We start from the raw sequence: 14,970 nt of genomic DNA on the forward strand, positions 1-14,970 counted from the left end.
TATTACAGAACCACTACAGCGCAGCTCAATAATCCAAATCGAAAGAACATCTTCATTTTACTTAACTGCAGCAAACAATTCCTTTACGTAGACAATCTTAACCAAGAAACAGCTAAAATTCTGCTGCCCATGCCCTTATCGCACGAAGTCCTGTTCAACACCCGTGGGTTCGCTGACCTATACTGGCCCCTGGACAAGCAACACCATAATTTAAACATGTTCTTCCTTGTTTGTATATCCCATGTCACAATCCCTCCCTAAGGCTCTGCAATCTCTTCCACTCCTATAACCCTTGGGGATATTCGCATTCATCTGAGCATCCTGATCTTATTTGCTCCACCATTGGGGGCCATGCCTTCAGCTGCTTGGCCCCCAAGGACTGGAATTCCCTCGCTAATCCTCTTTGTCTCTCCACCCTGCTTTGATCAAACTTTTGGTCATTCGCCCAAATATCACCTGCATCAAATTTTGCTTTATAATCTAAGAGCCTTGGTATGTTTTATTATGTTAAAGGTGCTATAGAAATACAAGCTGTTGTTACATATATTGGAGATGTATCAGTGTTATGAACTCGACAGATCAAGGATGCAATGCAGGGATACCGTGATGATTTTTCCTCTGATTTCATTGAAATATAGAGGAAAAATATTTATACAGACCTAATTCATTTCTGATTATTATTTCAAAATGTCCTGTTTTTAAAGTTCCTTTCCCACTGCTTCTTTTGCTGTTTACAATATGAATGGGAGAAATTTATAGGACACTTGAATTCTATTTGTCGAAAAATAAATGCCAGATGTGGAAGTCCTAATAAACACCAGTGGACAACCGACTCCAGCAGGAAAATCCACACGATTTAACACCTAATATTAGTTTATATATACACACACAACAATTATACAGCATTTGTCCTGACATTACAGTTTCTCATTGTACCTACCTTGTGTGCCATCTCCAATGGTTCCCCACCTTTAATTAGGATGCCATTCTGTGCACCTACTCCAGTTCCCACCATCACTGCGGTAGGTGTTGCTAATCCCAATGCACAGGGGCATGCGATGCAGAGGACAGTAATAGAGGCTTGGAATGCAAAGCGCACAATCACCTCTGGTTGCGACAAGCTTTTGTTGTAACCCTAAGCAAAAACAGTCAAGTCAGTCTCAACTGGCAGGTATAATAATAACAAAGAACAAAGAGAACAAAGAAAAGTACAACACAAACACAGGCCCTTCGGCCCCCCAAGCCCAAAACTTTCTGTCCTTACTCAGAATCACTCTATTTCCTCCCTATTCATGTACCCATCCAGGTGCCTCTTAAATGTTGCTAATGTGCCTGCTTCCACCACCTCTAAAAGGAGGGGCACCTTTTATGTAACAAGTCTTTTAAGATCTCCCAGAGTCCAAACAACAATCTCCAACGTGAGGATGTGAGGTTCACTTCTCCAATTAATTTGACCAGTATCCTTAATCTCATTAGCTATAATTACAACCAATGGAGGCATCCCAGGATAATCAAGCAGTTCAAAAACTCAGGCATTTGCAGTTCTACCACATTATGGTAACCACCTTATAAATGGGGTGGTCTCATCATGGTTTTCCAGAAAGGCTGGGCACAAAGCTGGGACCCAGTGCTATAGTTTTTTTGGGTGACTTCGACCGAAGTTATATTGGGAATCTGTGGAACAGCCACCAATTTCTGGCCTTCATATCTGCTTTAACACACTAGCCAGATAGAGCAAAGCCTGGGATGCTCCGATGTGCATGCCTCCAATATACTTTCACATTACCCGCGAAATTATCAGGAGTAATGACACACCGAAACCTTTAAAAAATCCACAGAATCATTCAAAATTGCATCTGTGGCAACAATACCCGGACCAATGTTGGTATTTACATCACCAAATGAGGTATCGGCAAAGTTCTAGTCTTAATGACTGATTTCAAACTGAATCATCTATATTCACCAACTTTCCAAGCATGTCATCCTGCTTAAACGCCAATACTTACGGGGAAATATTCTTCCATGAGGTTAAAATTGAAAAATCCAATGATAATCCAGGCAATCAGAGTAGCAACGGAAACCCCAACAATGAAAGGGACAAAGTATCCACTCAACTTGTCTGCAAACTGTTGAATGGGGGCCTGAAAAATAAACATAATAAATTGTGGAGTTTGTATTAAACTTCAATAGTCTAGAGAAATGAATATCATCTAAATCTGGGTGGATGGGAGGCAGCAGTCAGGGAGGAAGGTATTCTTCCAGCCTTTGCCACCAATTTGAAGGTTTTCTGGATGGACACAATGTATAAGTCTGCCCAAATATTGCAGAAGGCATCAAGATGCAGATATCAGTAATATATCACATGACGTATTTTCCATCACTTCTCTTTTAACAATAAACCAGCAAGTTTAACATGTAACAAAAAAAACCTTGAATTGGTACTGATATCGTGCTATGATGTTACAAGGTATCATAGGAATATCCCTCTCTCCACTCCACCACAAGTGACCAACTTGCAGGGGATGTAAAGAGCTCCAGCATCTCCCAAAGTTATGACAATGAGCTGAATCCCACAAGATTGTCTGAGTCAGGGACAAATGATGGATGAAAGTCCTATCCTATACTAGGCAATGACATAGAGATATATAGCAACAAAGGACTGATACAAATAAGAAACATAAATTTTGTGGCCAACGTCATAAAAAGCCAAAGCCTGAACAGATGAACAATAAAGAGCAGCTCTCCCATTTCTACAATGTTTCTATTTACCTTGGAAAGGGCAGAGTAAGACTAATTGTTTTCCAAGTAGCTTTTGAAAAGTCATTTTATTTACCATTTCTGGAAAGATCTCTCAACAGTGTTCACTGGAGAAGTGCACCTTTCCTTCAGTTCCACCAAGAGTGCCTCAGAGTCACCACTACTGACCAAGCTGGTCGAGTTTTTTAAAAATTCATTTGAGACCTGGGCGTCGCTGGCTGGCCAGCATTTATTGCCCATTCCGAAAGGACAAAAAGCCACTAGATGGGTCTATGGCAGGTGGTGAGGGAACTAATAAGAGGCAAAAAAATAGTTGACTTCATTCTCACCAACCTGCCTGTTGCAGATGCATCTGTTCATGACAGTATTGGTTGGAGCGAGCATCGCATGGAGCCTGTGGAGGCCAAGTCCCATCTTCATATTGAGGATAATCTCCATTGTGTTCTGCATTACCACTGTGGTAACTGGGATAGATTGGGAACAGATCTAGCAACTCAAGACTAGGCAATCATGAGGCGCTGTGGGCCATCAGCAGCAGTAGAATCGTACTCAGCCACAATGTGTCATCTCATGGCCCAGCATGTCCCCCACTTTACCATTAACACTAAGCCAGGGGATCAATCCTGGTTCAATGAAGAGTGCAGGAGGACATGCCAAGATAGCACATAATAATGAGGTGTCAACCTGGTGAAGCTACAACGCGTGACTACTCACGTGCCAAATATCATAAGCAACAAGTGATAGAGACAGCCAAGTGATTCCACAGCCAACAGATGAGATCTAAGCTCTGCAGTTCTGCCACATCCAGCTGTAAATGACAGTGGACAATTGAACAACTCACTGGAGGAGGTGGCGGATCCACAAATATCCCCATCCTCAATGCTGGGGGAACTCAGCACATCAGTGCAAAAGATAGGGTTAAAGTATTTGCAACGATCTTCAGTCAGAGGTGCCGAGTGCATAATCCATCTCAGCCTCCTACGGAGATCCCCAGCATCACAGATGCCAGTCTTCAGCCAATTCGATTCACTCCACGTGATATCAAGAAATGGCTGAAGGCACTAGATACTTCAAAAGCCTATGGGCCCTGACAATATTCTGGTAATAGTACTGAAAATTTGCCACGCACCTAGCTAAACTGTTCGAGTACAGTTACAACACTTGCATCTACCTGACAATGTGGAAAATTGCCCAGGTATGTCCTATACACAAAAAGCAGAACAAGTCCAACCCAGCCAATTACCACCCAATCAGTCCACTGTCGATCATCAGTGAAGTGATGCTAAGGGTCATCAACAGTGCTACCAAATGACACTCGCTTTGCAATAACCTGCTCACGTTGTTGAGTTCTACCAGTGTCACTCAGCTCCTGACCTCATTACAGCCTTGTTGCAAACATGGACAAAACAGCTGAACTCTAGCGGTAAGGTATGGGTGACTGCCCTCGACACCAAGACTGCATTTGACCGAGTGCAGCAGCAAGGAGCCCTAGCAAAACTGAAGACAACAGAAATCAGTGGAAAAATTCTGTGCTAGTTGGAGTCATTCCACGAAGGAAGGTAGTTGTGATTGTTGGTAGGTCAGTCATCTCAGCTCCAGGACTTCACTACAGGAATGTCCTAGGCCCAAGCATCTTCAGCTGCTTCATCAATGACCTTCCTTCCATCATAAGGTCAGAAGTGAGATATTCACTGAAGATTGCACATTGTTCAGCACCATGCACGACTCATCAGATACTGAAGCAGCCCATGTCCAAATGCAGCATATGTAGACAGCATTTTTCTCTAAAATGATTCCCACTGGCCTCAAATCAGAAGGGGAGATAAACAGCCGGGGATTTAAATAAATAAAAAACATTGATCACAAATTAGTGAAAGAATTTGAAAAGCAAAACCTAAAAAGGAATTCCAGATAATGTTTAGAATGTCTTCTTTTCAGATCTACCTTCCACTAAAAAAAAATCCCCATAATGGACTACCAAGGTCAGAAACAATGAGCACAAAGACTTTACCTTAGAGGTTTGAGCTTCTTCTACAAGTTTCACAATCTGGGAGAGGGTGGTTTCGGAACCAACATGAGTAGCTTCAACCAATAAAGCTCCATGCTGGTTAATGGAGCCTGCGATCACACTGCTCCCCAGTTTTTTAGTGACTGGCATTGCTTCACCTACAAACAAAGCAGAGCACAAAAGAGACTAACGTTATGTAACTACAAACAGCTCCAGTAGTCAAATACATATTCCTCCATGTAACAATGTAGTTACCATGCCCCTTTTACATTGTTTGCTACTAATGCAGCATGGAGAATAACCTGAAAAATGCTTGGACCTTGCCTGGACCTCCGAGATACCTTACAAACTAAAACAACAGCGTGCAAAAAAATGTTCTGAGTGCACTTCCAACCTGCGCTCCCTGAAAACTCAAATATTACATTGCTCGTCTTTTGAAATGCCGAAATAGAATGTTTTTCTGTCCTTACCCGTAATCAGAGATTCATCAGCCATTGAATGCCCTTCAATAACTCTGCCATCTACAGGGAATTTTCCACCTGGGACCACCTTTACAATATCCCCTCGTTGCACCAACTCCACGTCAATTTGCTCCTCACTAATGAGACAAGAAAATGATAATAATCAGTCAGAATTTGCCCAAACAATGCAAATTAATGAATTATTTTTGTGCAACAATGAAATACAATTTGTGTCACAAAATAATGGTCAGGGGCAAGATAGATTTGTTCATTTAATGAATATTATACATGTTAAACATTTTTTTTAATAAAACACACACCTTAAAATGGAATGGTCCTCATTTATCTTCACTATAGTTGCCTCAGTCGCCTGCAATGACATCAGCTTCGCAAGTGCTTCTGACGTCTTGCTCTACAAAAACAATCTTTATTAATCTAATTTTTAAAAGTACATATTTAGAAAAGTTGCAACAATTTTAAAAATCAGCTCTCTTCAATTGCAGGGCAGCAGCATATACATTAAAAACAAAATAATTTGATGGTTAGGTGACAGAGCGACAGCGCTGCTGCTCTTTCAATTTTAAGCTGCCAAGCAAACCAAATGATTTCCATAAACCTCTGGGGAACATCCGCAGGAAATCAATCTGAGCCACCTATTGAGAAACACGTGAGCCAAGGTTCTACTGACTGCAAGCTACAAACCCCCTTGCTGGCTGAGGGAATTGGTGAACAACACAGACCAAAAAGTACCACATTTAGTTCCACATCTGAGCTTAGCACAGTACTGACAACAGCACTGCAATTTGTCTCAGTACCAGAAGAAAAAATAAACATTGATCAGGCTTTGCCATCCTGAGGCAATTAAGCAGATTTAAGGTGTGCATGTGATTTTTGGGTGAAGACATCTTCAGGCTCAGTCACAACGTCACCCCATTCAAAGAGCTTGTCAAAATTCACTCATCAATATTGGTCAATTGAGTGAGATTTTGATACTGAACCATATTGTATATATGCCCAAGCTAGTACCTGCATCGTCAGGAGAGAAAGGAGGAAAATAGGCAACTAATACAAAAATAAATCAAATCACAATGCTATTAAAGTTAGGCTTTTCTTTTCTCACCTTAGCTATGTGCTCAAGCCACCGGCCCAAGCCAATGAAGACAAACAACATCGGAGGCGTATCGAAGAAAGTTATAGGGTTCACTTTGGCCTTTTCCCCCATAGCAATGGCCAGAATTATACAGGAATACAAGAAAGCAACAGTCGTAGCTAGAACTATCAGCACATCCATGTTGGCAGTTTTGTGTTTGAGTGCCTTGTACGCTTGAATATAGAAGTACCATCCACCTACAAACTGAAAGAATTTCTAGTTAAAAACTTATATCCAGAAGAGTTGAGGTTGCACAACAGCAAAAAATATAAAATTCTCAGCCACCATTAGCATTGCCTCTTCCCAATTAATAACAACACTGAAGGACAAAAAAAAGTTGCATTGATACAGTGCCTTTTACAACCTCAGAAAGCCCTAAAGTACTTTACAGGCAATTAAATGTTTTTGAAATATAGATTCTGCTGTATAAAGAGAATAAGAAATAGGAGCAGTAGGTAATTTGGCCCTTCGAGCCTGCTTTGCCATTCAAAAAGATCATTACTGATCTTCTATCTCAACTCCATCATCCACTGCTCTACCCCTTAATTCTCTTCGTACACAAAAATTTAATTGGCTTTTGTCTTGAATATACCCAATGACTGAGCATCCACAGCACTTAGGGTAGAAAATTCAAAGACTCAACTCCTTTTTTGAGTGAAGAAATTTCTCCTTATATCAGTCCTAAATGGCTGGCCCTTATTCTGAGACAGTCACCCCATGTTCTAGGTTCCCGAGCTAGGAAAAACTACCTGGTCAAGCCTCTCATTCTTCTCAACTCCAGAGAATTCAAGCCTAGTCTATTCAATCTCTCCTCAAAGGGCAACCCCATCAATCGCAGAACCGGTCTAACCTTAGTTGCATTCCCTCGAAGGCAAATATGTCGTTCCATTGATAAGGAGACCAAAATTGCACACAATACTCCTGGTGTGGCCACATCAGTGCTCTACATAATTGAAGTAAGATTCATTTACTCATACTCCAATCCATTGGTAACAAAAGCTAATTGTTTGTTGTTAAGAAAAGTTGCATTGACACAGTGTCTGTATGTTAACTTTCTGGATAGGTGTACAAGGGCACCTGGGATCCTCTGAATGCAAACATTTCCCAGTCTCTCTCATTCAAAACATATTCTGCTGATTTAGTTTCCCTACTGTGGTGGACAATGTCACACTTCGCCACATTGTGTTGCATCTGCCATGTTCACAGCCACTCAACTAACCTGTCTGTGTCTCTCAGTCGCTTCTTTGTGTCCTTCCTATAGCTTACTTTCCCACCTAACTACGTATCAGCAGCAAACTGGGATACGTTACCCTCCATCCCATCATCAATGTAACAATAAATAACTGAGGTCCAAGAACTGAACCTTGCGATTCTAGGTTAGTGACAGTTTGCCAACCCTAAAATGTTCCTTTTATCCCTACTCTGCTTTCATTCCACAAACCAAGTCACAATTCATGCCATGGGTCTTTATTTTGTGACACTTTATCGAAGCTTTTGAAAATTCCAATACATGACATCGATTAACTCTCCAATTTCTATCATACAAGTCACCTCCACAAAAAAACAGACTCATCAAATATGATTTACCTTCCATAAATTTGTTGACTCTGCTTTATCATATTATGATTTTCTAAGTGTCTTGTTATCATAACCCTATGTTAGACTGCCACATGTTGCCTACTACAAATGTTAGGATAACTGACCTACAACTCTCCCTCTTTCTCCTGTCCTCCTTTCCGATGGTTATGTTTGCTACCTTCCAATCCTTTGGAACTGCGCTAAAATCAAATGTAGAAAATGCAGCAGCCAATTGGTGCGCAGCAAGATCCCATAACCAGCAATGAGATAATGACCAGATAATCTGTTTCTGTTACATTGATCGAGGATAAACATTAGCCAGGACACCAAGGAGAATATCCTTACTTTTTCAAAATACCAGAGTATTTGTCCTCATCTCTGTCCTAAACGGTCTACCCTGTATCCTCAGACTGTGACCCCTGGTTCTGGACACCCCCACCATCGGGAACATCCTTCTTGCATCTACCCTGTCTAATCCTGTTAGAATTTTATAGGTTTCTGAGATCATCCCTCATTGTTTTGAATTCCAGTGAATACAACCCTAACCGACCAATCTCTCCTTATACGTCAGGTAGATGAGGCCATGGTTTAACATCGCATCTGAAAGATGGCACCTCCAACAAAAAGTCATACTCATAAGAAATTCACAGCATGGAAGGAGGCTACTTAGCCTATCGTGTTCATTCTAGCTAATAAGAAGCCAGCCACTTTACAAATCTTGGTGTAAAGCCTTGTTGACTTACAGCATTTCCACTGCATATCCAAGTACTTTCTAAATCCTATGATGGTTCCTGCCTCCACCACTCGTCCAGAACCTCATCACTCTCTCGCTGAAAAAAATTCCTGTTAAATCCCTTCTAAACCTCCTACCTCTTCCCCTAAATCTATGTCCCTTGGTTATGCAACCGTAAGGGGAATAGGAGCTTCCTAATTGCTCTATCTAAATATAATTTTACTCCAACCTCAGCCTCCTCTGATTCAAAGTTGACAATGTTAGCCTATCCAATCTTTCCTCCAGACAACATCCTCATAAATCCTCTCCCTCTAGTACAATCATAACTTTCCTATGGTGTGATAACCAGAAGTCCACAGGTTATTCCAGCTGCAGGTTGCCAGTGTTTTATACAGTTCCAGCATACTCTCCTAGTTTTTATATTCCATGCTTCAGTTAATAAAGGTAAGTATCCTGTATGCTTTCTTGACCACCTTATCAACCAGGCCAGCCTACAGGGACCTATGGGCATGCACTCCAAGGCCCCTCTGCTCTCTATAGTTCTCAGTATCTAACCATATATTGTCTATTCCCTTGCCTTGTTAGCCTTCCCCAAATGCATTATCTCACATTTCTCTGATTGAACTCCATTTCTCAGTATTCTGCCTCATCGACTACACCATTGATATCTTCATGAGGCCATCAGTCAATTTTGTATCACCTACAACTTCCTAATCATATTTCTTACATTCAAGTCCAAATCATTAATATATCTTTATATATACCTCAAAAAGGGACCAAGCACTGAGCCCTGCAGAACCCCACTTCCATCCACAACCATTACCCCCTGCTTTCTACCTCTGTGATCCAACTTGCCACTTTGCCTTGGATCCGCCAGTCATTTGGCATCTTATCAAAAGCCTTGTCAAAATCCATACAGATCACAATCAACACACCACCGTAACCAACTCTCAATATCTCCTCAAAAAATTCAATGCCAGTAAGACATGATCTTCCCTTAATAGATTCTAAGTGAAGATTTATCCTGTCCCTCAAAACTTTTGCAAATAGTCTTCCCACCACACCAAGGTTAGGCTGACTGGTCTGTAATTATGTGGTTTAACCCTTTCCCCCTTTTAATCATATAATGTTAGCACTGAACCGGTGGCCAGAAAAGATTGAAAAATGATGGTCAGAGCCTCAGTTGCTTCTTCTCTTGTTTCCTTTAACAGCCTATGATATATTACATCCTGGCCTTTGGCTTATCCGCTTTCAAAGATGTTAAATCCTTTTAATGCTTCCTATCTCACTGTTAATCTTATCCAATATTTCACACTCCTTCTCCCCATTGCAATGTCTGCATTGTCCCACTCCTTTGTGAAAACAGATGCAAACTATTCGTTAAGAACCAAACCAGTGTTCTCACCCTCCACACACAGGTTACTCAAATGGACTCCAATAGTTCCTACTCTTTGTTTACTTATCCTCTTGCCCTTTGTGCAATAAAAAAAAGGCAAGGTTTTTCCTTGATTTTAGTTGCTAATATTTTCATGCCCGCTCTTAGCTTTCCTAATTTCCTTTCTAATTTCACCCCCTATACTTTTCATACTTCCCTGTGTTTTCTGCAGTATTGAGCACTCAGTATCTGTCATTAAGTTTCCTTTTTTTAATGAAACACACCCTGGCATAGAGTTTGAACCTGAACTCACAACCTTCAGACTCAGAGGGGAATGTTACCATTAGCCATCTCCGAGACCACAACAGTTCAACCCAAACTCACCTCCACGGCTGTCTTAAGGAATCCCTACTACCTCAGCCAATATTTGTTGCCAGTGGGTGGAAATGCACAGCTGTAGTCTGCACAGGCAGATCACTTTTAAAACGGGAATGTTGAAAGGAAACAATTCTCTATTCCTATTGTTTTTTTATTTCTAAGAAGAACATTTGCAATGCTTCTTGATGGCTTAATGGCAAGTGTTATGCAGTTACATGAAATGGCATCATATAGATCTGAAAAGTGCGTGTTTAATCTTTAATCTGTGCATAGTTAAATAATTAAAATGGAACAGAGGTAGAAGGTGCTACAATGGGCCTCAGATCCCTCGACTGGGCAAAGGAGACTGGGAAAAAGTAAAGTTGGCAAAAGTGATGAAAAGCTGTTGACGTGAAAAAAACTTTTATATAAACACATGTTTTAATTGGCTAACTGCTAATGGTAGAATTTCAATTTCAAAGCATTTCAGATTTATGGCCACTTTCCACGTTCAAATATCCAGAAACAGATTAAAAATTAAATTCAACACACCCATATCAGAAACAATGCATACCTGAACTGGAACACAGAGTAAGAAGGACAGCAGGTTCATAATGGATAACCCAGGAAGGAGCTGTCGCTCCAGAAACATGGAGGCATGGTGTTTTTCAAGCTCATTTATAGTTGAGCCATTCTGATGGCTCTTGTAGAATGCATGGTCTGCAACAATCATGTAAATCATCATGATCATCACAGGAATGCAAAAAAATAGGCTGATCAAGAAGGACCTCCTCCACCTGAGAGAAACAAGTCACAATAAAAGCCTTTTAATTATCAGAATTTAACAGGTCAAAATATATAGTCTTAAAAAAAGGCTCATTAGATCTGAATTGGATGGCATTTTCCTCTCAACTTTATGGCAAAGCCATGCACAAAAAAGTTTGCAGTGAGCTTGGTTAGTTTCAATCCAATGCTCATAGTACTTTCCACTGATTTTCACTCCATCGATTCTCAGTCTGCAAAGTCAGAAGGATACTGGTGTGTCTAAAGGAACTATTACACTTTAGTAGTATTGATGTAAAATGCAAGCCTTACACAGCATCTAATTTGTGCTGCTCAAAAACTGTTGTGGGGCTAGGTGCCCAAAGTGGAAAAATATGAAAATTGTGGTTAATTATTCAGCGATGATCTTGAATCTGTACTAGTAGTACTCATCTGATCAAACCACAAGTAACATGGTTTGAACTAACTGACATGAAGACTTGTCTGCTTTTTAACATAATGGCTGTGGGCACTTGTTGGTATAGAAAAACTGGGAACACAATATGAACAAAAAGCTTATTTTGTATGTGTTGGGGTGGGTGGTAGAGAGAGAGGTAGGTTTGATGTTCAAATTAGTGTTTTACAGCACAAGGAGTAGCCTTTTGGCCCATTGTGTTTGTACCAGCTATCAAGCACCCATCTATCCCATTTTGCAGTACTTGGTCCGTACCCATGTGTGGTATGGCGTTTCAAGTGCTCATCTAAATGCTTCTTAAATGTTGTGAGGGTTCCTGCCTCGACCACCCTTTCAGAGAGTTCCAGATCCCCACCATCCTCTGGATGAAAAAGATTTTCCTCAAATGTCCTCCAAATCTCCTGCTCCTTATGTTAAATTGATGCCCCCTAGTTAGTGACATCCTTTCTTGCTACAATCTGTGCAAAATTTGTCTCATAAGATGGAATAAAACATTAAATTTTAATAATTTGAACATCAAACCTACCTCTCCCCCTACCACCCACCCCAACACATACAAAATAAGCTTTTTACTCATACTGTGTTCCTAGTTTTTCTCTACAAACAAGTGCCCACAGCCATTATGCTAAAAAGCAGGCAAGTCTTCATGCTAGTTAGTTCAAACCATGTTACTTGTGGTTTGATCAGATGAGTACTACATTACAATACTGATTCAAGATCATCGATGAATAATTAACCACAATTTTCAAAGACACTAGGTGATGCAGCAACATAACATGGGCAGCACGGTGGCACAGTGGTTAGTACTGCTGCTCACAGCTCCAAGGACCCGGTTTTGATTCCTGGCTCCACGCTGTGTGGAGTTTGCACATTCTCCCCGTATTTGCGTGGGTTTCCTCCGGGTGCTCTGGTTTCCTCCCACATTCCAAAGATGTGCAGGTTAGGTTGATTGGCCATGCTAAATTGCCCCTTAATGCCCAGGGATGTGTAGGTTAGAAGGATTAGTGGGGTAAATGTGTGGGGTAGTGGGATAAGGCCCAGGTGGGATTGTTGTCGGTACAGACTCGATGGGCCGAATGGTCTCCTTCTGCACTGTAGGGTTTCTATGATTTCTATGATAACAAACTCATATTGGCACAAAGACACAATTCACATCTACAATTCTCTTAACATGGAGTGCCTTACTCCACAGGGTTGAGTGTTGGGGTCCTTGCATTTGTCATTACATATTAATGAGTTAAACTTAAATGTAGCAGCCATGATTGGGAAACTTGCAGATGACACAAAAATTGGCCATGTAGTTGATATTGAGAGGATGGCTGCCGACTCGAAAATTATTTTAGTGGTTTGGTTGAGTGGGTAGGGAAATGGCAAATGGAATTCAATCCAGAAAAAAAGTGAGGGAATGTATTTGGAGAGAGTAAACAAAGCAAGGGAACACTCAATAAACAGGAAGATATGGAGAGGAGTTTAGGAGGCGAGGGATCTTGGAGTGCATGTCCACAGATCCTTGAAGGTGGCAGTACCAGTTGACAAGGTGAAGAAAGCATATGGAATGCTTTCCTTTATTGGGCAAGGTACTGAATACAAAAGCAAGGATGCAATGATGGAACTCTACAAGCCACAACTGGAATTTTGTGTATTGGTTCTGATCACATTACACCACATAACTGCTCTTGAGACAGTGCAGAGGAGATTTACAGGAATGTTGCCAGGGTTTGTAGATTGCAGCTATGAGGGAAAAACTGGATTGGCTACGGTTGTTTTCCTTAGAACAGAGGAGTCCAGGTGTGATCTGATTGAGGTGCACAAAATAATGAGGAGCCTAGAAAGGGTAGACAGGAAAGACTTGTTTCCCTTGTTGAAGGGTCAATTACCAGGGCGCATAGATTTAAGGTGATTGGTAGAAGGATTAGAGTTGATATGAGGAAAGGCCTTTTCATCCAAAGTGTGGTGGGCGACTAGAATTCACAGCCTAAGTTGGTGGTTTAGGCAGAAACATTCAACTAATTTAAAAGCATTTGAAAGCTCTGAGATTTGGTAGAGGTTTTTAAAATTATGAAGAGTTATAACAGATTGAATGGAGAAAGGCTAGTTTCTCTTGTTAGGAAATCAACAATAAACAGAAAATCAATTTAAGGTCACCACCAAGAATGACACAAGCAATGGGTGAGTGAGCAGAGGTTACAGAAAATTTCTTTACACAATGGGTTGCTGAAGGACAGAATATTTTGCCATTGTAAGTAATTGAGGTAAAGTGCATTGCATTTTTCAAAGGAAAACTAGATAAATATTTGAAACCAAGAAATATATAGGGCTATGGAAATAACTGCAGGCAGCGGGATTAGTTTCAAATTGCTCTGGCAAAGATCTGGCACAAATTCAGTGGACTGAATGCTTTTCTTTTGTGTTGCAAATCTTTATTGTTCTACAAAATGGTACACTAGCAGATCCAATAGTTACATTTAGAACCTAGATGATTCCCCAAATTATCCAGTAAAATAAAAATTTGACACGACTTTGAGCCTAATCATGGTACTGTGTATCATGATGTGATGAAATGCAACTTATGGCACGGTGGCACAGTAGTTAGCACTGCTGCCTCAGAGTGCGAGGCACCCAGGTTCAACTCCAGCCTTGGTTCACTGTCTCTGTTCAGTTTGCACGTTCTCCCTGTGTTTGCGTGGGTTTCTTCCCACAGTCCAAAGATGTGTGGGTTAGGTTGATTGGCCATGCTAAATTGACCCTAGTGTCAGGCGGATTAGCAGGATAAATGAGGGTTACTGGAATAGGGCCTGGGCGGGATTGTGATCGGTACAGACTCGATGGGCTTCCTTCTGTACTGTAGGGATTCTATGATTATAATCATGTGAACAGAAACAAAAGGAAAGCTGTTCTGCATTCAAACTCTCAAGATGTAGCAGCATGTCCCAAAATCTATTGCCTTTTCTGTTACTTGTTCAGTCCATCAAACTCAGTTTCAACATTTTATAAATCTAATAATCTGAAGGTGAACTTAATATGTGGAAGAACTCACCGTCTGATTTCTCCCCTATGATCCAGGTGGCTAGCAGAGCGATCCTTTTTGACTAAGGAAGCTTCAAAGCCTAGATCCTGCACAGACAAATTAAAATTCAGGGCTCCGACGTGATGGTACTAGTCCGTTTCATCACTTTGACAAAATCAACTGCATTTGTACAGAAATTATGTTTAACTGTGTAAAGATTTTTAATTCGTTCACATTATTCAGACGTTTATCATTAGTCGGGCTAATATTTATTGGTGATTCTCAGCTGCTGTCAGGAAGGTGTGAG

The 14,970-nt window shown here is 40.9% G+C and overlaps 1 protein-coding gene across 1 annotated transcript in view; it reads right to left on the minus strand.

The window, feature by feature from the left end:
- LOC144492829 (copper-transporting ATPase 1-like) overlaps positions 1 to 14,970 on the minus strand; it is a 79,014-nt gene that overhangs the window by 25,977 nt on the left and 38,067 nt on the right. Inside the window, exons 8-15 of the mRNA XM_078211325.1 lie at positions 14,694 to 14,770; positions 10,994 to 11,216; positions 6,347 to 6,580; positions 5,547 to 5,638; positions 5,236 to 5,363; positions 4,769 to 4,923; positions 2,007 to 2,141; positions 941 to 1,135 (exon numbers count right to left, since the gene is read on the minus strand). Coding sequence (XP_078067451.1) covers positions 941 to 1,135; positions 2,007 to 2,141; positions 4,769 to 4,923; positions 5,236 to 5,363; positions 5,547 to 5,638; positions 6,347 to 6,580; positions 10,994 to 11,216; positions 14,694 to 14,770 — 1,239 coding nt within the window. The remainder of the gene's footprint in view (positions 1 to 940; positions 1,136 to 2,006; positions 2,142 to 4,768; positions 4,924 to 5,235; positions 5,364 to 5,546; positions 5,639 to 6,346; positions 6,581 to 10,993; positions 11,217 to 14,693; positions 14,771 to 14,970) is intronic.

Source organism: Mustelus asterias, chromosome 4 (assembly GCF_964213995.1).
Source record: "Mustelus asterias chromosome 4, sMusAst1.hap1.1, whole genome shotgun sequence".
Taxonomy (NCBI): domain Eukaryota; kingdom Metazoa; phylum Chordata; class Chondrichthyes; order Carcharhiniformes; family Triakidae; genus Mustelus; species Mustelus asterias.